The sequence below is a fragment of the Camelina sativa genome, chromosome 2, assembly GCF_030686135.1.
Source record: "Camelina sativa cultivar CO46 ecotype springtype chromosome 2, ASM3068613v1".
Classification (NCBI taxonomy): domain Eukaryota; kingdom Viridiplantae; phylum Streptophyta; class Magnoliopsida; order Brassicales; family Brassicaceae; genus Camelina; species Camelina sativa.
In genome coordinates, this window is record NC_141881.1 from 10,378,131 (window position 1) to 10,401,131 (window position 23,001).

Genomic DNA, 23,001 nt, shown 5'->3' on the forward strand with positions numbered 1-23,001 from the left:
AACAGTTAATGCTTTTGATCTGTTTGTAATGGCTATGTTTGATATGGCTTAATAAAAAATTGACACTCTTGTGACAAAAAAAGAGGCCAAAAAAAAAAAAAAACCACAACAACATTTGACTCATGAACTTAATCCACGAGATGAGTCATCTTTTTTTTTTTTTGGACAAACCACGAGATGAGTCATCTATCTACTTAAATTGACCATATACCGGTAAAGTGACATTTTTAAACGATAAACAAATTTTAACTATTCTAAAATACTACAGTAGAACCTCTATAAATTAATAATCGGTAAATTAATAATCTCTATAAATTAATAAATTTCTCCGATTCTAAGTTGGGACTAGTGTAATTTTGGATACTATTCGATAATAATAAAATAATAATCTTTTTGAAACTCCTTTGTAAATATATGGTCCCATCAATAATATAAATTAATAATTATATAAAATTATCTAAATATATGTATATATCTACACATTAATTTTTATTAGAGTTTATTTTTAATATTTTTTCTATATAAAAATCTTTGAGTTCTATTTTCAAAACATGATAATTATTATTTTCATTGAAATTGATTTTATAAAAATATTAGTTATAAAGATTAAATCTTATTTTTAATATTATTTTACCAAATTAGGAAAGTTTCTCTATAAATTAATAAATATTAATTTATCGATAAATTAAAACCTCTATAAATTAATAAAATTTCATGGTCCCGACTTTATTAATTTATAGAGGTTTTACTGTACTATGTTCGTTTAATAAATCCATGTCATGCTTAATTATTATATCAACTAAAATATTGCATTAGTAATCTTGAAAATCTAATAAATATATGATGAATATAAGAATGTGATACTAATTAATAATAGAGAAGTACTTGGAAACTAAATATGCATGAGATATTCTCAAATCTTGTGACCCCCTCATTTTGAGGGATAATGTCTTGTGCAACACAACAAACAAAAATACCTTAAGGATAATAAAACACTGATTTTAATAGTGATTTTGACATCAATAAAGTTTTTCTTTAACAAACAGTTTGGTATTATATAACTAAGAGAAGAGTGCTAAAAAAGACTCTCAAAATTACACCAATATAACAAAACATAAAAAGATTAGAACAACTATATTGGTCAAAAAAAGGAGAAGATTATAACTAATTAATCGATTAAGAAAAAAACTTATGGTTAATTTGGCTGAATTAGATCCAATTTAGTAAACTTAATATTTCGTAACAGAGTCTGATCTAAGTCTGTCAAATCAACACTAATTGTGAAAAAAAAAACCAATTATAGTTGGAGAATATTTTTTTTTTTTTGGGTAAGTCAAATCCAGAGTAACGATTTTTTTTTTTAGACATAAAAAAACGGATACAATTCCACAATATGGCATCATTTCGATATTAGATTCTTTTAATATTATTGTTCAGCTGATTAAGTAAACAAAACATTTATATTACCATTTCTTTGATAGCTTAATTAAGAAAAAACGATTTTAAGAAACATATCCTTCCGACACGTGTCAATTTCTTTATTTTAGTTCCCTTAATTAGAAAACGTAAATAATATAATACTACTGTATATGCGTTTTAATTTTAAATTAAGTCCTAAAGTTTAATATAAAAAAAGAAACAAATTCACGTAACCATCACCGTTTCTATAAATTTAAAACCCTCCAAACACTCTTTCGCTGGAGAGATCACAATTCACAAACAAACAAACAGACAAAAACATTTCTATTGATCTAACTTTTTTTTTTCTTGAATCCTTTGCGCCTCTGTTCGTAATTTTTGATGGCTAAGAACGTTTTAGTAACCGGTGGTGCTGGATACATCGGTAGTCACACGGTGCTTCAACTTCTTCTCGGTGGTTACTCTGCCGTGGTCGTTGATAATCTCGACAATTCCTCCGCCGCCTCGCTCGAGCGTGTTAAAAAACTCGCGGCTGAACACGGCGAACGCCTCTCCTTCCATCAGGTTCGGTTAATTTTGCTTCATAGGTCTAGGAAACGTGTGGTCTAAGGATCTTGCGTTTTTGATGATTTTGTATAGTTTTTGATGATTTCAACGAAATTGGGATTATGATTTGACTACGAAGGCTCTGTTTTTTAATTTTTGTTTTTTTTTGGGGCCTAAATTCTCGGAATAATAATAATAATATCAATTTTCGAAAAGAATATTTGATTCCAGAGTTTTTGGTATATACTTTTTTTTTTTTGGAATTACATGTTAGTAATTAATATCATTTTTTAAAAATAATTTCGAAAAAGTACCATGTGAAAGGATAAAATAATATATAATTCCAATTCCTATTTTTGTAATTCATAACTTTTTTAATAATCTGTCTGAAATTGGGAAAAGTTAATCTTGCTTAGTTGTTATCAGAAGCATCTGTTGGATTTAAGAGTTCTGTTAAAACATGATTTGTTTTGTCTTAATTACAGGTGGATCTTAGGGACAGACCTGCCCTTGAGAAGATATTCTCAGAAACAAAGTATGATTGAAGAAAAAAGAAAACATTCTTTTAGCTTTTTTTTTATTTATCTTTAGCATAAACAAATGATGTGATGATGCATATAATTTGGGTTTTATTGATGAACGTGGGAATTATTACTACTTACAGGTTTGATGCAGTGATACACTTTGCTGGACTTAAAGCAGTTGGTGAGAGTGTTGAGAAGCCTTTGCTCTATTATAATAATAACCTTGTTGGGACTATCACTCTTTTGGAAGTTATGGCTCAACATGGCTGCAAAAATGTATATATATTTCTTATCATAATTTATTTCATTTTTATATGATTCTTTGTTTGATTACTGATGATGATTAGCCACTTTATACTACTCTGTTTCCAGCTTGTGTTTTCATCATCAGCAACTGTGTATGGCTCTCCAAAAGAAGTTCCATGTACAGAGGAGTCTCCTATTTCTGCATTGAACCCATATGGACGAACAAAGGTGTTCTTTATAACAAACCCCACTTGAATATAATATTCTGGTTAATGAAGTGTGTCATGAATCTGATTTTTATGGATCTTTGACTTTTTGTAGCTATTCATCGAGGAGATCTGCCGTGATGTATACGGTTCTGACCCGGAATGGAAGATTATATTACTTAGGTATTTCAATCCTGTTGGTGCACATCCTAGTGGTGAAATTGGCGAAGATCCTCTCGGTATTCCAAACAATCTCATGCCTTTTGTTCAACAAGTCGCTGTTGGCAGGAGACCTCATCTCACTGTCTTTGGAAATGATTACAATACAAAAGATGGAACAGGGGTACGTATAAACAAAATGTTTTTATAAACCGGAGAGGAGAGTTTTCTACATTTTGGTCTCATTGTTTGTTTGTTTGGTTTCAGGTTCGAGATTACATTCATGTTATTGATTTAGCTGATGGACACATAGCGGCTCTGCGAAAACTAGAGGATAGCAAGATCGGTATATATGATAATATATGATTCCATTTTTCTCTCTCTTCTCTACTATAATCATCCTTAAAATTTCTAAACTTGGTATGTGTGTTTTTAAATTCAACAGGTTGTGAAGTGTACAATCTCGGAACAGGAAATGGAACATCTGTTCTTGAAATGGTTGATGCTTTTGAGAAAGCGTCCGGGAAGGTAGACACTTTATTTCGAATCTGATTGTTTTTTTAGGTTCTTGGATTCTCTTACACATGTTTTGTTAATCTTAAAACTCTTTCGTGGATCAGAAAATCCCTCTTGTGATGGCTGGACGTCGAGCAGGAGACGCTGAAGTTGTTTACGCCTCAACGGAAAGAGCAGAAACTGAACTGAATTGGAAGTAAGTTCATTTCTTTAGTCATTCATTACATACACGCACACATAAAGAAGTCTACCTTTAGTAATTGGGTTATGAACACTAAGAAGTTGGCAATCTTGGGTTTGTAACAATGCAGGGCTAAGTATGGAATCGAGGAGATGTGTAGAGATTTGTGGAACTGGGCCAGTAATAATCCTTATGGATATGATTCTTCTTCTGAAGACACCTCTCATTAACTATTCTTAATAGTCTTTTTTTTTTTTTTTTTTTTTTCTTTTGATAAAACATTTGTCCACACAAAATTATTATAATATATTCACAGGAAAGAAAAAAAATACAATAAAGGAGTCAGATTTAAGTGATATATAGGGACATTGTGTAATCATGTTCAGTTCAGTCTGTGTAAAAATAATCATGTGTTTTATCCAAAAATAAATAAAAGAAATATATGTTCTTGAATATTCATTGTAACTATTATTATTTTTTCTTTCATCGTAAATATATTTGGATTTTTTTTTGTACTTTACAGTATCTTAAAACAAAAAGATTTGTTTTGATGTAAAAAAAAAAAAAAAGATTTGTTAGAAAAGATACAAAAGCAAATGTTTAGCTTTATATGGCAAAAAGAACCTTTGAGGCTGATACGCTGTCGTTTTCATCTCGGTGATGGTTGAAATGCCTCTTTCTGAAGCTTTTAAGTTCATATGAGCCCACACACTCTTCTTCTTCCATTACTGCTTCTTTATAAAAACATCACACTAGACACTAACAAATCTTCAGATCTGAATCAAACCTACCAAAAGGTTCGTGTAGCTTCATTCTGTTCTAATTTATTCACAATTTGAATTTTTCATCTATGTGATTGATCTTGTTATTTAGATTGAGCTTTGTGTTTGGGGGTTGTTTACAAAATTCAATTTTTTCGAAGGTTACTAGTAAATTGTTTAATGTTTATGGTTAGGGTTCTATCGCGTTTTAATTAAAGCTTTGAGCTTTGGGAATTTGAACGTCTGAGATAACATTTTTAAATTGTTTAATGTGGTACAGAAAGAAGAGGAAGGAATGATGATTTGTGAGAGAGATGACTTCAGTCTCACTGGGCCATTACTCTTAACATCTATAGATTGGTTTGCATCTTTCTCTCTTCTTCTGCATCTTTCCGTGTTCTGTTTTGTCCCAAGACTAAATCTTTGTGTTCATAAAGTTAGCTGTGATAGATTGTGGTGTAGTTTAGAGCTAAGCAGCCTGCTTAATTGTGTGTTAAAAAAATTGAAAGATTGTTCCTTTATGTTAAAAATGCTTCCTTTACTTGTGTAAGAATTTGTTTGTCTTACTTGTATTTCTTGAATTTGCAGGGCTAATGAACATCATAGACGATCCGTAGCTGCTTCTTTGGTTCAAGGAATCTATGTAGCTGAGCGTGACCGTCAGCTACAAAGGATAGGTCCTGATTTAGCTCTATCTCCAATATGGTCTGAGTTTTTCCATTTCCGCCTTATTCGTAAGCTTGTCGATGATGCTGATAACTCCATTTTCGGAGGAATCTATGAGTATAAACCACCGCAACCGTCCTCTCATACTGTCAAATCCATGGAAATGAGTCCGCGTTTTGTGATTGCCTTCAGAGGAACGGTTACAAAAGCAGACTCTATCTCCCGTGACATCGAGTTAGACATTCATGTTATCAGAAACGGGCTTCACACGACGACAAGGTTTGAGATAGCTATCCAAGCAGTGAGAAACATTGTTGCTTCGGTTGGTAGTGGTTCGAATGTGTGGCTTGCTGGTCATTCTCTTGGTGCATCCATGGCATTGCTTACCGGGAAAACAACAGCTAGAACCGGAGTTTTTCCTGAGTGTTTCGCTTTCAATCCACCTTTTTTGTCAGCCCCTATCGAAAGAATCAAAGATAAGAGGATCAAACACGGGATACGCATCGCAGGTACATAACATAACTCTTCCAACTAACCCATTCAGTGTCATTCTTTTAAGAGTTAGATTAGGCTTTGAAGTGTATATAACCCTGATCTGAGCTGCTATGTAAAATGCAGGCAGTGTGATCACAGCTGGACTAGCTCTAGCCAAAAAAGCCACTCAGCAATACAACCAAAACCACCGTGCATTACCCGCACCACCCGACCCATTTGCAACCTTATCCGACTGGTTCCCACGGCTGTACGTTAACCCTGGAGACCACTTGTGCTCAGAGTATATTGGTTACTTCGAGCACCGAAACAAGATGGAAGAAATAGGAATCGGGTTTGTTGAGCGGGTAGCGACGCAGCACTCGTTGGGAGGTATGCTGTTAGGAGGACAAGAGCCTATTCATCTGATGCCGTCTTCGGTTTTAACTGTGAACTTAACCTCGTCAAGAGACTTTAAACAAGCTCATGGGATTCATCAGTGGTGGGGAGAAAATCAGAAGTTTGAAACCAAAGTATACCAATACAACTGATTCGTTTAATTTTGAAACCGGTTTATGTAAACCAGAATTAGCCGGTTCAGTGTGTTGTCAGTTGTGTAGCTTATAAAATAAAGTCTCTCTTTATATATTAGACGACGACGGTTTATTCATCTCTGTGAAACCTCTCGCAGAGCCTCTCTCTCTCCACATTTTTTTTTCCCGCGCTCTCACTCTCTCTCGATGTCGATCAAGCTTCTCGTTCTTGTGTTCTCTTTTCTGATAATCTTCACGAGACCCAAATTGATCGCCGATCATCACTTGTCTCCGAGTATCTCGCCGTTTTATCCTTCGATTCCGCCGTTTTTACCTCCGTCGCCGTCGCTAAGAGCAAAATCTCCGGTGGTGAAGCCGTCTTTGCCTTTTGTACCGGCGTTGTTCGTGTTCGGCGATTCCTCTGTTGATTGCGGAACCAATAACTTTCTAGGGACCTTGGCGAGAGCAGATCGTCTTCCCTACGGTAGAGATTTTGATACGCATCAGCCGACGGGGAGGTTTTGCAATGGAAGGATCCCAGTTGATTTTCTAGGTTAAAACCTTCTTCCCCAAATTTTCTGGGTTTTTGATTCTATTTCTCGAGTTCCTTGTTAATTTCAAGAATCATCTGCTCTCTTACTTGATTCTTCGAAGTGAAATGAAGCCAAAATTGTCAAATTCATTGATGTTGTTCTTGACTGTTAAAGAAAGATTTAGAGATTGAATCATTGGTTTTTACAGCTGATCGTCTAGGGTTACCATTCGTTCCTAGCTATCTTGGACAAACTGGGACTGTTGAAGACATGTTTCAAGGTGTAAACTATGCATCAGCTGGTGCTGGAATCATCTTATCTAGTGGATCCGAACTGGTAATACTCAAAATGTTCACAGTCTTTTAATTTCAAGAATCATCTGCTATCTTTCAGATTAATCAGTCCTGTGGGGGAATTTTGTTGTTGCAGGGCCAGAGGGTTTCGTTTGCTATGCAGGTTGAGCAGTTCGTTGATACATTCCAGCAGATGATACTGAGTATTGGGGAGGAAGTTTCGGAGCGTTTGGTCTCAAACTCCGTTTTCTACATATCGATTGGAGTCAATGATTACATACATTTCTATATCAGGAACATCTCCAATGTGCAGAATCTCTATACTCCTTGGAATTTTAATCAGTTCTTGGCTTCCAATATGAGACAGGAGCTCAAGGTTAGACCTTTTTCCTTTAACCAATCTTTATAGTTTATATATGTCTGATCTTGGTGTAGAGTCTGTAGGGACAAACAAGTATGATTCTGAGTTAGGATTCACTTTTATAGTTCTAATATCTGTGTTTACTACCCAAAAAACCCAAAAACTGAAACCTCTTTAACTGATTACTACAGTAAGCGTTGCCTATATGGTGGAATCACCACCCTTGTTCTATTCTGGATCTCTGGTTTATACAGTTGTAGAATCCTGAATGGTATCTGAAAGCTGCATATTGATAGCCTAAAGATGATTTGATTTATAAGTACTTTCCTCTTCAAGGTGATGTCACTCAATAAGAGAAGTATTGTGTTTTGTTTTCACAGACTTTGTACAATGTCAAGGTGAGGAGGATGGTGGTGATGGGTTTGCCACCGATAGGCTGTGCACCATACTACCTGTGGAAATACAGGAGCCAGAACGGAGAATGTGCAGAAGAAGTGAACAGCATGATCATGGAATCCAACTTTGTCATGAGATACACTGTAGATAAGCTCAACCGTGAGCTTCCTGGCGCATCCATTATCTACTGCGACGTGTTCCAAAGCGCTATGGACATCCTCAGGAACCACCAACTCTATGGTAAGCACCACTTCCATCTCAATTCTCAATACATATAAAGATTGTGACTGGTAACAACATAACCCTACTGATAACATTGTCCTGGAATTCTCGTACATAGTAGACTGCTAAGAGTTTTCTGATCATCTTGTTGAAACATAGTTGTGTGTTTGATGTGGTGTGGTCAGGTTTTAATGAGACGACAGATGCGTGTTGTGGACTAGGGAGATACAAGGGATGGCTTCCGTGCATCTCGCCGGAAATGGCTTGCCCCGACGCCTCAGGTCACCTCTGGTGGGATCAGTTTCATCCAACAGACGCCGTTAACGCCATCCTCGCCGACAATGTATGGAATAGTCGCCACGTGGACATGTGTTACCCTACTAACCTAGAAACTATGCTTCGTCATGCTTAGGAAATAAAATGTGTACAACATAAAAAAACACACTGTAAAGTGTAAATGAGCTTTGCAATTTTTTCGATAGGCTAAGAAAAACTATGGGGGTCTTTTTGACTATAAAAGGAAAGTACGGGGTATAGAAGGGAAAAAAAGATAAAAGTTTTGATGAAGTTTTTACAAAGTTGGGCTCAGTGTTAAATTTGCGTAATGACCCACGTGAAATAGAAAGTTGTAAGATTCGACCCATAAAGTTTCTTTAAAAAGCACGTGTGGTCCATCTTTTAGGTTTAAAAACGGAAAATGTCATCTTCAGAGAGACGACGACGAAGAGATTAATTTCAATTATTTCCTTTCCTCATCAAAAGTTTCTAAATAAAAAAAAATCGTAGGGGGCACTTGAGAGAGAGGGCTAAAGAGGTGACGTCATCTCCACCCTTAACTTATAATTTTCCCGTTTTGCCCTCGGACGCTGGCTTTGCCTCTTTTTCAATTTCTTCATCCAAGGGTTCTTGAGATATTTTTTGTTCCTCTCAGCTTCTTCGTAGGTTTTGTGATCCGAGGTAGGTTTAGGTGCTGGGTTTACAGAAATTTCACCTTGATTCTTGTCTCACGCTTCGTTCTCTTCAGAGAAATCGATTTCGTCTCTTTGATCAGTTTGTCTATTTTCTTTTTCCCAGAAAATGGAGCTCGATTTTGACGCTAGCAACTTGGTTGAAGATGAAGCAGCTGAAGTTGGACATAATGTAAGTGTCAAACTTGGACTTTCTCGGCTATTTTGTTCGATTTCTGTTGAACTAATCATGTGTTCACCTAACCCTGAAGAGCTTAAACTTCTACCTTCCTGTGGAAATGGTTGTATACGTAGCTTCATAGTTAGAATCATGAACATAAGCTTCTGAAATAAAGCATTTCAGTTACTTCGTGTCACGTTTCCTAGGAACCCTCGTGTGTGGGTTTTTGTTTTTTGACAAACTGTGTTTGTGGATTGGTTCTCATTTTGATTTCTTTTGACAGGATATGGCTGGGATTGAAGGGGAAAGGTGTGGGATTTGTATGGATATAATTATTGATAGAGGCGTTCTTGATTGCTGTCAACACTGGTAAATACCATGTTATTTTTTCTTTCTGTTAACATTATCCTGTCTTAATCAACAAAAAGTTGCGTTAGTACCTAGAGTTGTCTCAGTTCTTTGAAGATTAGTTAGTTATTGCTTAAATTTATCCTGCTACGAGTTTAATGGACTGTTTGTTAAGGAGGAGCAGACTGATAATTTTGTGTCTGTGTCTGATATATTTTTCAGGTTCTGCTTTGAGTGCATTGATAATTGGTCTACGATTATGAACCTCTGCCCTCTTTGTCAGAGAGAGTTTCAGTTGATTACATGTGTCCCTGTAAGATACTTCACATCTTTTTTGTTTGTTTTATCTGAACATTTCTCATCGGTTTTGTGAGTGGAGCTCTTGGGTTAGGTATAATAAGTTTTTGGTTTGATTGTGAAGGTGTATGATTCAGGTGAAAGCAGCAAGGTCGATGAGGTTTCGTTATCAGGGTACTATTTTTTTCCTCATGTCCGTTGTGACAATCTTTGCTTGCCTGCACAATCTGAGTGGGGTCTTTGTCTTCAATTGTGTGTGGCCTATAATGGTAAATTTATAGTAAATGGTATAGCATGATCAAGTGATTGAAAAGGCGCTACAAATCATGTGTACCATGGGTTTCTGTATGTGCTAAAAAACTGTTGTGATCTGTTGACGTTAAGCTAAGTTATCAAATACATGGCATGCAGAGATGAAGATTACTGCATTGAGGAGGAGACTGATGCTGTCGCTTCTCCGTCACACTATATTGACGAAACACACTACATTGACGAAAATGTAAGTATTTCATATATTGGTTTTTCTAATCTCTACTAAGTACACTAAGCTTTCCTAATCATTTTGTAGGCAGTTATCTGTTTAGATGGCGATCTTTGCAAGATCCGTAACACCTTCAGTTACATTGGAGGGGATTCCAACCTTGATACATCAATTGCTTGTGATTCTTGTGACATATGGTAACTATTTTTACCTGTTAAATTGTATCCATGGGTTGTTTATTATGTGTTTATTGTCCTGATTGTTGTTTTACCATTTGTTTCGATCACTCTACTTCATTGACTGGTGAACTTCTGGTGATTCCTTAGTTGTAACAGTGCCGTAATGTTTGTGTCTACCATCTTTATAGCTCAGTTGTGCTGCCGGTTTCTAAATGCTATCACTGTCATATGAAGGGAGTTTGTTATATGACATGCTATCACTATCATATGAAGGGAGTTTGTTATATGACATGTAAATGACAAAGATACTACTAGCCTTTTCAATCTTTTATGTGCATGATCTTGCCTTGCTATTCTTCGTTTTGTTTTAAATTGTTCATCTTTACAGCATTCTTATATGGTCTTAATTTCCAACATACAAATTATCTTCTGATTGTTGCTTTCATCTGTGCTAATAGGTATCATGCCGTTTGCGTGGGTTTTGACCTGGAAGTTGCATCAGAGGATACATGGGTATGTCCGAGGTAAGTTTCGTTGGCGTATTGACTACATATGGTTGCTTAATCCATGGTTGGTAAATTTCAGCAGTGTTGTTTCATTATATTGTTTGCTTAATTATCAGTCTATTTGGTAAACATATATTTATAGGTGAGTTTCCATGACTTATTTTAATCATTTCCGTGTGCCAGTTCTATGTTAAACTAGTATAGACACTCCGTACCAAATCTAAGTGAGACTTAAGGCTTATCAATAATATTCTTCTTTTCTCTATGTTCTCTCAGCCATGTTATCTTAGTTTACCCTCCTTTGCTTTGTGTCCACAGATGTCTCTCTAATGAAAAACCACTTGAACCTGATATCTCGCCAATGGAGACACAACCTGATACCTCACCAACGGAGACAAGAAAGTCCCTGGATATTTCTGAGAGGACAAATAGCGGATGCTCAGCCGAGGCTATTTACTCTGGGAACTTTTCAGTTACAGTCGCTGATGAAGGCGAGACAGCTCTTGTTGTATCAATTGTCAAAGGAGACGAGTGTCATATGGAATCAAGTGATACCAACCCGTCGTCAGTTCAAGCTACAAATGATGGAGACCCAGATAGCTCACATCTGAAAATTCTGTGTGGGGAGGAAAATACAGAGCAGGTCCCAGTAAAATTGGAGCTGAAGCAGTCCTTACCACATGATATATCATCAAGACTATTTTCTGATTCAGATCAACCATGTTTTGCTGCACCCATGGAGAATAAAACAGGTATATTGATCGGCCAAGAGTTAATTTGGTGGTAGTACAGATTTCTCTGAGTCTTGTAATTTCTTAATTCGTATAGATTCTAAATATGCTTTGTCCTCTATTTCTACAAGTAATAATTTAACCTTTTTATGCAACTGTAGACCCTGTTGAAGAAAAGGATAGTCTGTTGATAAATGATCAAAAAAGTAAGTAACATGTAATTTGCTGTTTATTCGCCTGAATATCTTCTGCTTTATAGTCTGTTTACTCGGCTTTGGTTTCATGAAGCAGAAGCAAAAAAGTAATAATTTAGCCTTTTCAGTTATAGTCTGTTTATTCGCCTGAATATCTTCTGTGTCCTTCATTTCTTCCTGTTTACGGTTAAATGTAATTTGATCATTATCTGCATAGTTAAAAAGGGTCTTATATACTGTAATGCGTTTACCAGATCTTTCCACTGCAGCCATTTCCAGTTCAGATGTTGCTAGCGTTATCAGCTTAAAGAGAAAGCATTCAGATTTCAGGTCAGTTTGACAATGAATTCTGTTCCTTTCTTGGTACCATCTTTCCCTCTTTTATCTGCTTTGTGTGGCAAATTTTGAGAGTGTTGTTGTTTCATCGTGGAATTTCTTTACCAGTGGAGATGATGGCAATTCAGAAACTAAGCCTGAGATTTCCGAATCTCTCAATGAACCCAAAATCGAGGAAGAGGAAGACTTGGCTACCGTTCACCAAGAGAGCAGATCCCCTTCAAACAACACAACTGTTGATATTTTCAGCATTGTTAAAGGAACTGGGCGTAGAAAAAATCTCATGCGTTCAAATCCTGCTGATAAGTCTTCAGAAGGAGAGAATGCTGCTGGTTTGAGGGTAAAAAAGATCAAGAGGACACCGGAGGACGAGAAAGAGTCCATGATTCTGGTTGAGAAACTAAGGAAAGAAATAAGAGAGGCTGTTCGTAACAAATCGATGGATGACATCACAACAAACCAATTCGATCCAAAAATTTTGGCTGCCTTCAGAGCTGCTGTGGCAGGACCCAAAACTGATGAAGCACCTAGAAAAAATTCGGCTCTGGCAGTAAAGGCCAAGAAGTTGATGCTGCAGAAAGGAAAAGTCAGAGAGAATCTCACGAAGAAAATATATGCAGATTTAAATGGGAAGCGGAAAAGTGCATGGCACCGGGACTGTGAAGTTGAGTTTTGGAAGCATCGGTGCATACAAACTAGAAAGCCTGAAAAAATTGAAACTCTGAAGTCTGTTCTTAGCCTTTTGAAGAAGAAACCAGCTGGCGTCAAAACAAGCTTTTCATCTGAAACCCCACAGGCCTCAAATCCTATCCTCTCCAGATTGTATTTGGCAGATACCTCCGTGTTCCCGAGAAATGATAATCTCAAGCCCCTTTTGGCACCGAAAGAAACGGGAAACTCACAAAACAATGCAAAACCCACAGAAGCCAGCAAGACCATACCAAAGATTAGTGATGCCAAGGGGAGTAGTATAAAACCTGGATCAAAATTGAACTTGGGAAACAAACAGTCGGATGGGCAACCTAATCATACATCGAGTAACTCTAAGGAAATGTTTGAGAACCCCGACGATCTCAAGAAAGACAAAAGGAAATGGGCATTGCAGGTTCTTGCAAGAAAGAAAGCTTTAGCTGGCAACATCTCAACCGAAGAAAAAGAAGGCTCTCCTGAGCTCAAAGGGAGTTATCCATTGTTGGTGTGTAATTCTCGTCACTTACTTTGTTGCTTTTAAAAAATCCGGTGTTTTGACATTGTTGCTCGTTTGTTTCTGTCATTGCTATCAGGCTCAACTTCCAGCTGATATGAGACCAAGCCTTGCAACCAGTCGCCATAATAAAGTTCCTGTTGCAGTTAGGCAGGTAGGTGGATAGCTCATTACTTTAATTTCCAGTTCCTGTGGCGTTGATTAGTGCTAGGTTCATAATGAGTTACTTGGGTTCCAGATAATTAATAAGAGGTCATATTTTTTTTAATATTCTTGTTGGTCCTAGGTTTTTTATGGTAGTGCTGAGAAATCGTGCACATTTCGGTTAGTAGAGATGCATACATATGAGAGGGGTGGTCTTTCTTACAAATATTGGGTCGTCATGTGTTTGGGAAATGTGAGAGAAATCTGCCCTATTAGGATTGTGATTCTATAGTATTTTCTAGTTGGTCCAATTGAAGATGAAAATTATTTTTGGAAAACATTAAGATTTCATACTTGTGTATAGCTGTGTATAGCTAGCTTCATCAGTTCCATATATACTTCTATTATTACATAATTTAAACTGAAATATGGAAAATTGGGGAATAGCTAGCTTTATTATATGCACATGTGCTGGTTTTTTGATACGATTTGCTTATAGAAATATATTTGATAGATTATAGAACTGGAATTACAAAAGGGGCTGAGGATTTTATTAATGGAGCTCCTCCGCTCCCCCTAAAAGACCTCACCAAATACTCGATGACCCTCTCTTACTCTCTCAGACCTTATATATAGCCATAGACTCAAGAAATAACCTAAACTAACCATGGTTAAGTCTCACAACAAACCATGGTTAAGTTACTTATTATTATGCATTTTCACTGCTTCTATCATTTTTGTTCCTAAGCAAATCGCTGTTTCTGCAGACACAATTATATCGCCTGACAGAGCATTTCTTAAAGAAAGAAAACCTTCTGTCTGTTCGAAGAAGTGCAGCAACAGAACTAGCCGTTGCTGATGCTATAAATATCGAGAAAGCGATTGCTGATAAATCAAGTAGCAAAGTTGTGTATCTGAATCTATGCTCACAAGAAATACTGCATCACTCAGAGAGCAAAGCGATGGATAATTCTGTAGAACCAAATTCGTCATCGCCAATGGCTGTTAACGAGTCAGAACTTATTAGTGGTAAAGATTCAGATGATCCAGCCGTCCTTCAAGCGCTCAGAGCAGCAGGTCTTGCTGATTCACCACCAAACAGCCCGACCCATTCAACGGAAGTTCCTCCAGAGAAAGGAGACAGTTCCTTGGACAAGACCAGGGAGGCAGGCCCATATAATGTACTTGACATGGATTCTGTTCCTGATACAGACATCTTTGGGGATTTTGAGTATGAATTGGATGAAGAAGACTATATTGGTGCTACCATTGCTACAAAAGCTTCAGTATCGCAGCCGGATGAAAGTTTGACTAAGGTGAAGGTAGTTTTCTCCACTGTTAAACCTGAAAAGTGTTCGAATCCATCTGAAGTCTTGGGAAACGAAGAAACAGCTGTAAACGAGAAGGGGACCACAAATGGCGAAGAAGATGGGAAGAGTTTTGTTCCTATGGAGCCTCTACCCGAGGGTGAGGGAGAAGGGGAAGGAGAAGGGGAAGGAGAAGGAGAAGTAGGAGGAGTTGAGATCCTTTCTGTTGCTGAATGTGAAGAACTATACGGACCTGGTACAGAGAAACTAGTTGAGAAACCTCTCATTGAAGGATCTGGTGATAATGGTGTTCAAGCTAAAGTACCTGATTCAGAGTGTGAGAGCAACACACACAAGGAGATCATCGCTTCAAACTTTGTGAACCCTTCCATTCAAGAGAAAAAAGTTCCCAAAAGCATTCAGAAGTGTGATCCAAGCGAGAAGCCTTCTAAAGAAGAGAAAAGCAAAGCTGATGCGTTTAGTAACTCAGTCACCAAGAAGGTAAAATTCATAAAACTCTCTCATAGTCACATGTCAAAATTCACATTTCCTTTTCCTGAACTGGTTTTATTGTTTTTTCCAAAGGTGGAAGCATACATCAAAGAACATATCAGACCACTGTGCAAGAGCGGAGTGATAAACGTGGAACAATACAGATGGGCAGTGACGAAAACCGCAGAGAAAGTGATGAAGTACCATAGCAAAGCCAAGAGTGCCAACTTCTTGATCAAAGAAGGCGACAAGATCAAGAAACTGTCTGAGCAATACGTTGAAGCCGCCTCCTCCGGAGCCCATCACAAGGACAAGTGCAAATGACAATCATCTGCGTAAATAAGGAAGATGAAGGAACAAAGTAGTCAAAGTACAAAAACGTAAATAGCTTATTATTATCATCTCTCATTTTGTCTTCTCCACAAGTTTTGGAGAGTCAGTCTTCTCTCTAGGCCAAGATAAGCAATTCTTGTTTCACCCGACCCGGACAGACCTAAAATGTGTCTGGAACTGACATTAGTCCCTACAATGTCTTAACAAAAATATTTATAAGATTAGAAGATATATTTATCTATTACCTCAAGAGATAAAAGATGATAAGGTGAAAAGACAATATCGTAGTTAGCAAGAAATCTAAAGTTAGGAAGAAGGAAGCCCTATAGGTGAAACGACAACGAATAGTGTAAAAGTACTATAGTACCCTTGAAACTTAAGGCTAATTTTTTCTATAAATAACCCAGTCGGATAAACATAGATGTAAGATTACTATAATACCCTTGAAACGTAAGGCTATTTACTACAGTGATTTGATAAACATTTGCGATGGTCAGTTACAAAGTTGGAGACCAAAAAAAAATTGCAAATCTGTCTTCCTCGTCTCGCCAAATTTATTTTCCGATTCAATTCTAGGGTTTCGGCAGAAGAAGGAAACCACCGTTAAACCCTAAGTACGTCACCTTCTAGGTTTCATCTCTGTTTGTTTTTTCATGTCTTATCAATGATAATTATCACTTCTCCTTCTCGCCGCGTAACTAGTCTTTATTGTTTTTCTTCATAGTCGCAGTTACAAATCGCAATCGTTTCTTCCCACACTTCTCTTCGCGTCTCTCGATCTGTCAGAAAACTGGACAACAAACCTATGCCGTCGACGCCGCTGATGAACGGTGGTACGCCTCCTCTTGGTGGCGGAGATAGAACGGATGTGGCGAACGCGGTGGTGGTGGTGGATGATAAGCCAGGAGTGTCGATGATGGAGCAGTTGGTTCCGGAAATAACGACACACGCGCTTAGTTACTTGGATTATCCAAGTCTTTGTCGCTTGTCTATGACTAATTCGTTGATGAGGAAAGCTGCTAATGATGATAATGCTTGGAAAGCTCTTTATCACAAGGTTATTTATAACAACTCACTCATTCATTCATTTTGTGATTCTAGGTTAAAAGATTTAGTTTTTATAGCATTTTGGTGGATTCATGTGTGTGTTGTTGTTTCATTTGTGTGTACTAGGATTTTACATTGGAGCAAGATGGTATAACACCAGTTAATGGGTGGAAAGCTTACTATGCAACTACTAGAGCTATTATTAGTGTGAATACTGAATTCTTCAGCATCATTAGAGACAGAGCTCTTCAAGAGATGGCTCGATTGTGGTTGAACTCGGACTATGTGAAGTGTATTCATGCCTCGGGCGAACTCTTCTCTGGGTAACTACAACTCTACCACCGTCTTGCTTTGTTTTTGCTTATGAGAAATGTCTTTGCTTTTTGTTTCCGGTGGTTCTGTCATCCTTTAGATGGTATCTAAGTTTTGAGTATACTAGTGGAACAATGCTCTTGCGAAGTTGCTAGTGATACAAGATGTTAAAGTGTATTGTCTGATTTAGTGAAAACGTTGTAGCAAAAAGTTTTACAGCAATAGGATGACATAGTTAACACTGGTATACTAATGGAACAATGCTCTTGTGGAGTTGCTAGTGATAGAAGATGTTAAAGTGTATTGTTGTATTTAGTAAAAACGCTGAAGCAAAAGATTTAGAGCAATAGGTATTGTTGACATAGTTAGCACTGGTATGTATATCCACAGTAGCTATAAAGCCTATAATAGAATTTGCATTCTTTCAGCATATTCCAGATCCTGAATAAAAACGAGATATGTGATATTGTGATTCCATAGTTTGAGTCTACTCCATATAGTTAAATTCTTATGCATCTGTGTTCCGGATTTAATCTGCAAATGGGATAAATACATCTTTGTTAATTTGTTTGATAGAAGAGAGAAGAATTGGTATGAACCATCTATGTTTTGCGTGGCCAAATTGCAGGTACAATGAAGTGATGCAAAGCTGGCAACTCTGTTTCAACTGGGAACAAGGGTTTGACTTTCAGGTCCACACTGTTCGTACTCGGATACTAACGGACATGGCTTGGGTCACCATGAAAGCTTACCTGAACGTGGATGGTGGTCCGTTCCTGATCACAAATGTGTTCGAGTTCCACAATGGAAGGTGGCACATGGTTCATCATCACAGCTCTGTGATGCTCAACGATGATCAACAAGTTGTTGTTCATTGATGATTAATCTTTAGTTTTTGGTTTCCTTCTCTTCCTTTATTTTCAAGGGGACAACAAATAAAGAAGAAGAAAGAAACTGCATATTGGAAATTGGCTTATTAGATTCATAGTGTTATTATTTAGTTTTAAGTAACGACATGTACTGAATGTTTTTTTTTCTTTCAGCTGTTCTTGAATGGTTGGTCTAATTTTTATTTTTCCTTTCTATTTGGTTTTTGGGATACATTCAATGGTGAGAATGAGAATTGATCAAAAGTATTGATTATCGTAGTAGCTAATTCAATATATATTATTTAATATACATAAAATATAAAGTAATCTTACAAGAAAAGTAGTTAAATTTTCTGTAAGCTTATTGAATATGACAGAAGTTCTTAATTTCAAAGCAATAATATAGAGATAAATTATTTTTTAGTCCATTATATTTTATCTTTTTCTTTTTATTATTTTACAAATGATATATATTAAGGAATTGAAATTGATCAAATTTATAAAGATGACATGCAAAATATAAAAACTTTCCGGACACAATTATCAAGAAAACTCCTCCAACAAATCCCTCCGGCGCCGGCGGTGTTGTTGTTTGCCGACGTCGGGATCTTACCATTCTATTACTTGTTCGTCCTAGATCCTAGTCTTTTAGTTTTCTTTCTTGCAAGTCTTTTTCTCTTTTCCCCCTTTTTTATAACCCTTTTCAACTCTTAATAACCTCTGCTTCCACACCAAACCAAGACCATGGCCTGCTTCCGCCGATCTCTCACTCACTGGAGTTTCTCCTTGCTCAGGAAGTTTCTCTGCAAAACTTGGGAAGCAGTCTCACTCTCCCTTCAACTTGGCATTTGTTTGAGAAACTAGGGTTTTCCCCAATGGACCTAGTTTCTAGATTCGATCCATTCCATGGCCACCGCCGGCTCCCGCTACCCTTTCACGCACCGGCGGCGCTCTCTGCACCGTAAATCCTTCCGTCAATCTCGGGCAGCCACCATATTCAATACTCAACTTGACAAACGTTTGTGAAATTAGGGTTTTCCCCAGTGAACCTGATTTCCAATCTCGAATCAAACCACGACCATCGCCTCTTATCGTCGTTCTTCTACTCACCGGAGATGGTCCTCCCACCGCGAATCTCTATGCAAACTCCGGTCAGCCGCCACACCCAATCCTGCTCTTGGCGTCCTCTTGAGAAATTAGAGTTTTCCCTAGTGGACCTAATTTCTCATATCGGCCCACTTACCATCACAAGGCCCAAGTCCATAAGCCTTAACAAAAGTAATAAACCGACAAAATCCAGGTCCAGCGGTCCACTGTCTATGCTCTGCTGAAGTCAAACGTTGTATCGATCTCCTCTTCTCCATGGCCGAAGACTCCATGGGAGAAAGGTATCAACAATGTTGCTCTGGTTATTCATATATCTTGTCAGAACCCCGGATTTAGTTGATATTAGCGACTTGCGGTATAAGTTCTTAAGCTTGCACGTTTATGGTCTAAGTATGTTGAATTGTTCTAGCCAAAATGATAATCATTGTCTTGAACTAGATATGTTCAATGACGATTATCACTTCAGCTGGTCATTTGATGATGTCAAGCATCGATCTCCAATCACTCTCATTGACCGGATCCCATACCACATAGATTCTTTTGCGTTTTATCGAGGAGATCCACTCCTTATGCTTTGGGTCTCAAAGCAACCCTTTAGACCCCCTTTTCAAAGCTCGATTACGTTTGTCGCTACAGCTACTGTTGACCACTTGGTGGTCAAGGATCTCGCGAAGCTTGTCTTCATGGTCGAATCCACCCTGGATCCAACAGATTCTCTTGAAGAACTCATGGAGCCCTTATCCCTTTTCTTCTTTATCTATTTTAATGTATGTTGTAAGAACTTACCTCTTTTTGAGGATCTGATTTGAATGAAAGGTTCACTTGTTTGACAAAAAAAAAAAAAAAGACATGCAAAATATTAAAATAACTAGATTTTAACCCACGGTACACCGCATGATAATATTTTTGTAATTAAAAGGATAAAATTTAAGTTGTTTTTGTTTGTCAATATTGTTTATTTTGTTTAGTGTTTAATACTGTATTGTATTTTAGTTATTATTTCTACGATTTAAGATACAATATATCATTGGACAATTGTATTTTACATAAATGTAACTTAATCAATATAGTTAAATATATCTAATATTTTAATATTGATTTTATTTTTGGTGGGAAACAAGGAAAAAAGTCTCTTTGTGTTTTATTCAAAAACTATAAAAATTACAAACGGATTTGTCATCCTAATCAACAATATAACCAACATCACTCGGACTAGACTCTAATAAATGAAAACCCAACGGTAAAGTGAAAGCATAGGAAGCTACCCATGCGATATCCGGACTATCCAATCCCTAAAAAGAAAGCCATGGCGCATACGTACCAGAAAAGCTAAGGGATGCGTCTCGCTGATCCCTGTAGTTAAGAACCCCACCACCAACTTGGAGTCCAACTCAATCTCCACAGCCCGAAGATTCTTCTCCCAAGCTAAGTAAAGACCATAGTAAACCCTCCATAGCTCCGCTAGAGGAGCCAAACATATACCAATGTTCATAGCAAAGCTACTGCACCACCGACCTGTATGATCCCTGAATACACCTCCTGCTGTTGCCAAACCGGGGTTCCCACATGATGCTCCGTCCATTATGATTTTAACCCATCCTTCATCCAGGGCTCGCCATGTGATCATTTCTTCTACCCTTTCTCTTCTATCTTTCGTTGGCTGCTGAGCATGATGCGCTTGACTAACTTCCTTAGCCAACGCTTTGACTAACTTAATTCTATCTCTACATTTCCCAATTACGCCAAAAATATTGCCACACTGCCACTTCCAGCCCCACCATAATCCCATAGCAAACAAAGTTGACCAAGCACAGCCTCCGACATCCGCTGCAACCCCTAGATTCCCATATAACCAACCTAAGGGTGGGGTGCTGAAGAAACTTTGTCTCCTATTCACCGGTACCACACGATTCCATACCCCTGCCATTGTTGGACAGTCACGTAACACATGTAAAATTTTTTCCTCACCCCCCTTTGCAGACTTGATAGATACTTGAGTCTCCAATATGTCTTCTATGACGTTCATGATTCTTCATAAGGACTTGATTAGCCACCAACCATAGAAATACTCGCCACACACGAGCATAAAACTCTGCCATATACTGCATTGGAGACGAATCTCTCGCAAGCATAGTATGTGTAGAGGCCACACTGAATTTTCCATCCACAGAACCTCCCCAAGCTAATCTGTCAACAGCTCCCGTCACATTATCAACCACCAGCGCTGAAAGCATCAATCAAGTATTCTGCAGTACATAAGGCAAGATATAGTCCCATTTCTATCCTGTCCCTACACGCCATAAATCCTTCACACATATATTCTTCAGATCACTTGGTAACTCATGATCAACCTCCTCCATTAATGGTGTATCAGCCATCCACCTGCCTTCCCAAAACCAGAAAACTTCTCCATTGCCCACGACCCATCTCTTTCCAATAATCACAACCTCTCTCAGTCCCGACTTAATGCTACGCCAAGTCAAGGAACCCGGTTTCTTTGCTGACATCCAAGTTCAGTCATTAGGCCCTCCAACTTTGTAGTTACTCCGCAGTATTCTGGCCCATAAACTAGTGTGATCCTTCAGTAGACGCCAACCCAGTTTCGCCACTAAGGGCTTATTTATTGTCTGTGATTTTCGAATGCCAAGTCCTCCTTCTGAACGGTGCAAACAAACAGTGTCCCATTCAACAAGATGTTGTTTCCTCTTCTCTGGTGTACTACCCCACAAAAAGTCCCGTGATACCTTACCCAGACCATCCCACACTGATTTTGGCAACAAAATTGTACTCATTGTGTGAAACGGAATCAAGGATAAGACTGACTTAGTCAAAGTGAGTCTCCTTGCCATGCTTAAGAGTCGACCCTTCCAAACTGCTAACCTGGAGCATACTCGTTGGAGAACTTCACCAAAAGTGTCCTTCTTGATTCTTTTCTGCAGCACCGACATTCCCAAATACTTTCCCAAGTTCTTAGTTGCCTTAATACCCCTTTCATCACTGATTTGCCTGTATAACTCCCTTGATATATTCTCAGAGAAGAAGAATTTAGATTTATCCAAACTGGATTTCTGACCTAATGCAACACAGAATCTCTCCAACACTCGCCTTATAACCCGAATCTGAGCTACAGACACCTCTGCAAACAAAATGAGGTCATCTGCAAAGCAAATATGGGATAATTTTGGACCTCCACAAGACAAAGATATAGCCTTCCACTCTCCCCTCGTCACCGAATTATCAATCATGTGGCACAATCTTTCCAAGCACAACACGAAGAGGTAGGGAGACAGAGGATCTCTCTGTCTCAATCCCCGAGAGATACTCCTCCTCAAGTACTGAGACCACATCAGTATCCTTCGCCGGCTCGACGGCAACTGAGGGTTGTGTAACCACTCTTTCGGCAATCCTATTAGGACAGTTATGAACAAGATGACCATACATCTCACACAACAAACATATATTAGTCAACCCTTTATAAGCAACAAAATATCGTTCACCATTGATTACCATTGTTCCCTTCAAAAGTCGTGAGAGATTCACCGCAACACAAACACGAGCAAACCTTGCCCTCTCAAAATGTAACGTGGTACCATCAATCCTAAGTGGTTGCCCTAGTCCCCGTGCGATGCCCAAAAAAATCGACCTGTGATAGTAATGCACCAGAATATTCGTTAGTCTCACCCACACTGATGTTGTTATATCATCCTTGAGGGGATCAAAAGTCGGGGACCAATCTTGAACCATCAAATAATTGCCAAAAATCCTCCATGGTCCTCTTGTCAGTGCTGAGAGATACTCCTCCTCAAGCTCAAAACGGATCAGAAAAAAACTGTCATGGTAGGTCCATGACATACATCGCTCCTTTCAGCTTCCATAACTCTTTCAGTTTCCAATTCAGCTCTGAGATTGGGATCTGCCTCCCAAACACCTTCACAATCATACAACACTTGCAA

The 23,001-nt window shown here is 38.0% G+C and overlaps 5 protein-coding genes across 11 annotated transcripts; all 5 read left to right on the top strand.

Annotated features, from left to right (window-relative positions):
- The first annotated feature begins 1,635 nt into the window (after positions 1 to 1,635).
- LOC104720409 (UDP-glucose 4-epimerase 5-like) lies at positions 1,636 to 4,250 on the top strand. Its single transcript, XM_010438317.2, has 9 exons — positions 1,636 to 1,983; positions 2,451 to 2,500; positions 2,630 to 2,765; positions 2,862 to 2,963; positions 3,057 to 3,284; positions 3,368 to 3,446; positions 3,546 to 3,628; positions 3,721 to 3,812; positions 3,928 to 4,250. Exons 1-9 carry the CDS (start codon positions 1,801 to 1,803, stop codon positions 4,025 to 4,027), a joined length of 1,053 nt encoding a protein of 350 aa, XP_010436619.1. The 5' UTR covers positions 1,636 to 1,800; the 3' UTR covers positions 4,028 to 4,250.
- A 55-nt stretch (positions 4,251 to 4,305) lies between these two features.
- Positions 4,306 to 6,365, top strand: LOC104720424 (GDSL esterase/lipase At4g10955-like). Its single transcript, XM_010438330.3, has 4 exons — positions 4,306 to 4,594; positions 4,839 to 4,918; positions 5,147 to 5,733; positions 5,843 to 6,365. The coding sequence occupies exons 1-4, from the start codon at positions 4,496 to 4,498 to the stop codon at positions 6,244 to 6,246; spliced, it is 1,170 nt and encodes a 389-aa protein (XP_010436632.2). The 5' UTR covers positions 4,306 to 4,495; the 3' UTR covers positions 6,247 to 6,365.
- On the top strand, positions 6,190 to 8,552 carry LOC104720417 (GDSL esterase/lipase At5g08460-like). The gene is made up of 5 exons (XM_010438324.3): positions 6,190 to 6,781; positions 6,970 to 7,097; positions 7,191 to 7,430; positions 7,796 to 8,051; positions 8,219 to 8,552. The coding sequence occupies exons 1-5, from the start codon at positions 6,436 to 6,438 to the stop codon at positions 8,443 to 8,445; spliced, it is 1,197 nt and encodes a 398-aa protein (XP_010436626.1). The 5' UTR covers positions 6,190 to 6,435; the 3' UTR covers positions 8,446 to 8,552.
- Positions 8,553 to 8,720: 168 nt separating this feature from the next.
- LOC104720433 (uncharacterized protein At4g10930) lies at positions 8,721 to 15,954 on the top strand. Of its 5 annotated transcripts, none has more exons than XM_087481342.1 (16): positions 8,902 to 8,990; positions 9,108 to 9,173; positions 9,445 to 9,530; positions 9,732 to 9,822; positions 9,931 to 9,980; positions 10,218 to 10,305; positions 10,375 to 10,484; positions 10,655 to 10,758; positions 10,925 to 10,990; positions 11,291 to 11,724; positions 11,865 to 11,909; positions 12,152 to 12,227; positions 12,342 to 13,428; positions 13,517 to 13,591; positions 14,349 to 15,389; positions 15,474 to 15,954. In XM_087481342.1, the coding sequence occupies exons 8-16, from the start codon at positions 10,679 to 10,681 to the stop codon at positions 15,702 to 15,704; spliced, it is 3,135 nt and encodes a 1,044-aa protein (XP_087337468.1). In that variant the 5' UTR covers positions 8,902 to 8,990; positions 9,108 to 9,173; positions 9,445 to 9,530; positions 9,732 to 9,822; positions 9,931 to 9,980; positions 10,218 to 10,305; positions 10,375 to 10,484; positions 10,655 to 10,678; the 3' UTR covers positions 15,705 to 15,954. The 5 variants fall into 5 exon arrangements, with proteins under 5 accessions (XP_010436640.2, XP_010436646.2, XP_010436649.2 ...); XM_087481345.1 differs by having other exon boundaries at positions 12,167 to 12,227; XM_010438338.2 differs by lacking the exon at positions 10,655 to 10,758 and having other exon boundaries at positions 8,721 to 8,990.
- Positions 15,955 to 16,178: 224 nt separating this feature from the next.
- On the top strand, positions 16,179 to 18,215 carry LOC104720451 (F-box protein SKIP8). 3 transcript variants are annotated; one of them, XM_010438356.2, is made up of 4 exons: positions 16,179 to 16,327; positions 16,438 to 16,770; positions 16,887 to 17,083; positions 17,701 to 18,215. In XM_010438356.2, exons 2-4 carry the CDS (start codon positions 16,519 to 16,521, stop codon positions 17,948 to 17,950), a joined length of 699 nt encoding a protein of 232 aa, XP_010436658.1. In that variant the 5' UTR covers positions 16,179 to 16,327; positions 16,438 to 16,518; the 3' UTR covers positions 17,951 to 18,215. The 3 variants fall into 3 exon arrangements, with proteins under 3 accessions (XP_010436658.1, XP_010436663.1, XP_087337485.1); XM_010438361.3 differs by having other exon boundaries at positions 16,444 to 16,770; XM_087481359.1 differs by having other exon boundaries at positions 16,200 to 16,343.
- The last annotated feature ends 4,786 nt before the right edge of the window (positions 18,216 to 23,001 follow it).

Coding starts and splice junctions, on each gene's coding strand:
- LOC104720433 (XM_010438338.2), top strand. CDS start 9,111: ATGGAGCTCGATTTTGACGCTAGCAACTTGGTTGAAGATGAAGCAGCT. Junction 9,981..10,217: donor GATGAGGTTTCGTTATCAGG/GTACTATTTTTT, acceptor CATGGCATGCAG/AGATGAAGATTACTGCATTG. Junction 15,390..15,473: donor GTAACTCAGTCACCAAGAAG/GTAAAATTCATA, acceptor TTTTTTCCAAAG/GTGGAAGCATACATCAAAGA.
- LOC104720424 (XM_010438330.3), top strand. CDS start 4,496: ATGAGCCCACACACTCTTCTTCTTCCATTACTGCTTCTTTATAAAAAC. Junction 4,919..5,146: donor CTCTTAACATCTATAGATTG/GTTTGCATCTTT, acceptor TTGAATTTGCAG/GGCTAATGAACATCATAGAC. Junction 5,734..5,842: donor ACACGGGATACGCATCGCAG/GTACATAACATA, acceptor TGTAAAATGCAG/GCAGTGTGATCACAGCTGGA.
- LOC104720409 (XM_010438317.2), top strand. CDS start 1,801: ATGGCTAAGAACGTTTTAGTAACCGGTGGTGCTGGATACATCGGTAGT. Junction 1,984..2,450: donor AACGCCTCTCCTTCCATCAG/GTTCGGTTAATT, acceptor TCTTAATTACAG/GTGGATCTTAGGGACAGACC. Junction 2,766..2,861: donor CTCAACATGGCTGCAAAAAT/GTATATATATTT, acceptor CTCTGTTTCCAG/CTTGTGTTTTCATCATCAGC.
- LOC104720417 (XM_010438324.3), top strand. CDS start 6,436: ATGTCGATCAAGCTTCTCGTTCTTGTGTTCTCTTTTCTGATAATCTTC. Junction 7,431..7,795: donor ATATGAGACAGGAGCTCAAG/GTTAGACCTTTT, acceptor TTGTTTTCACAG/ACTTTGTACAATGTCAAGGT. Junction 8,052..8,218: donor CAGGAACCACCAACTCTATG/GTAAGCACCACT, acceptor TGGTGTGGTCAG/GTTTTAATGAGACGACAGAT.
- LOC104720451 (XM_010438356.2), top strand. CDS start 16,519: ATGCCGTCGACGCCGCTGATGAACGGTGGTACGCCTCCTCTTGGTGGC. Junction 16,771..16,886: donor GGAAAGCTCTTTATCACAAG/GTTATTTATAAC, acceptor TGTGTGTACTAG/GATTTTACATTGGAGCAAGA. Junction 17,084..17,700: donor TCGGGCGAACTCTTCTCTGG/GTAACTACAACT, acceptor GCCAAATTGCAG/GTACAATGAAGTGATGCAAA.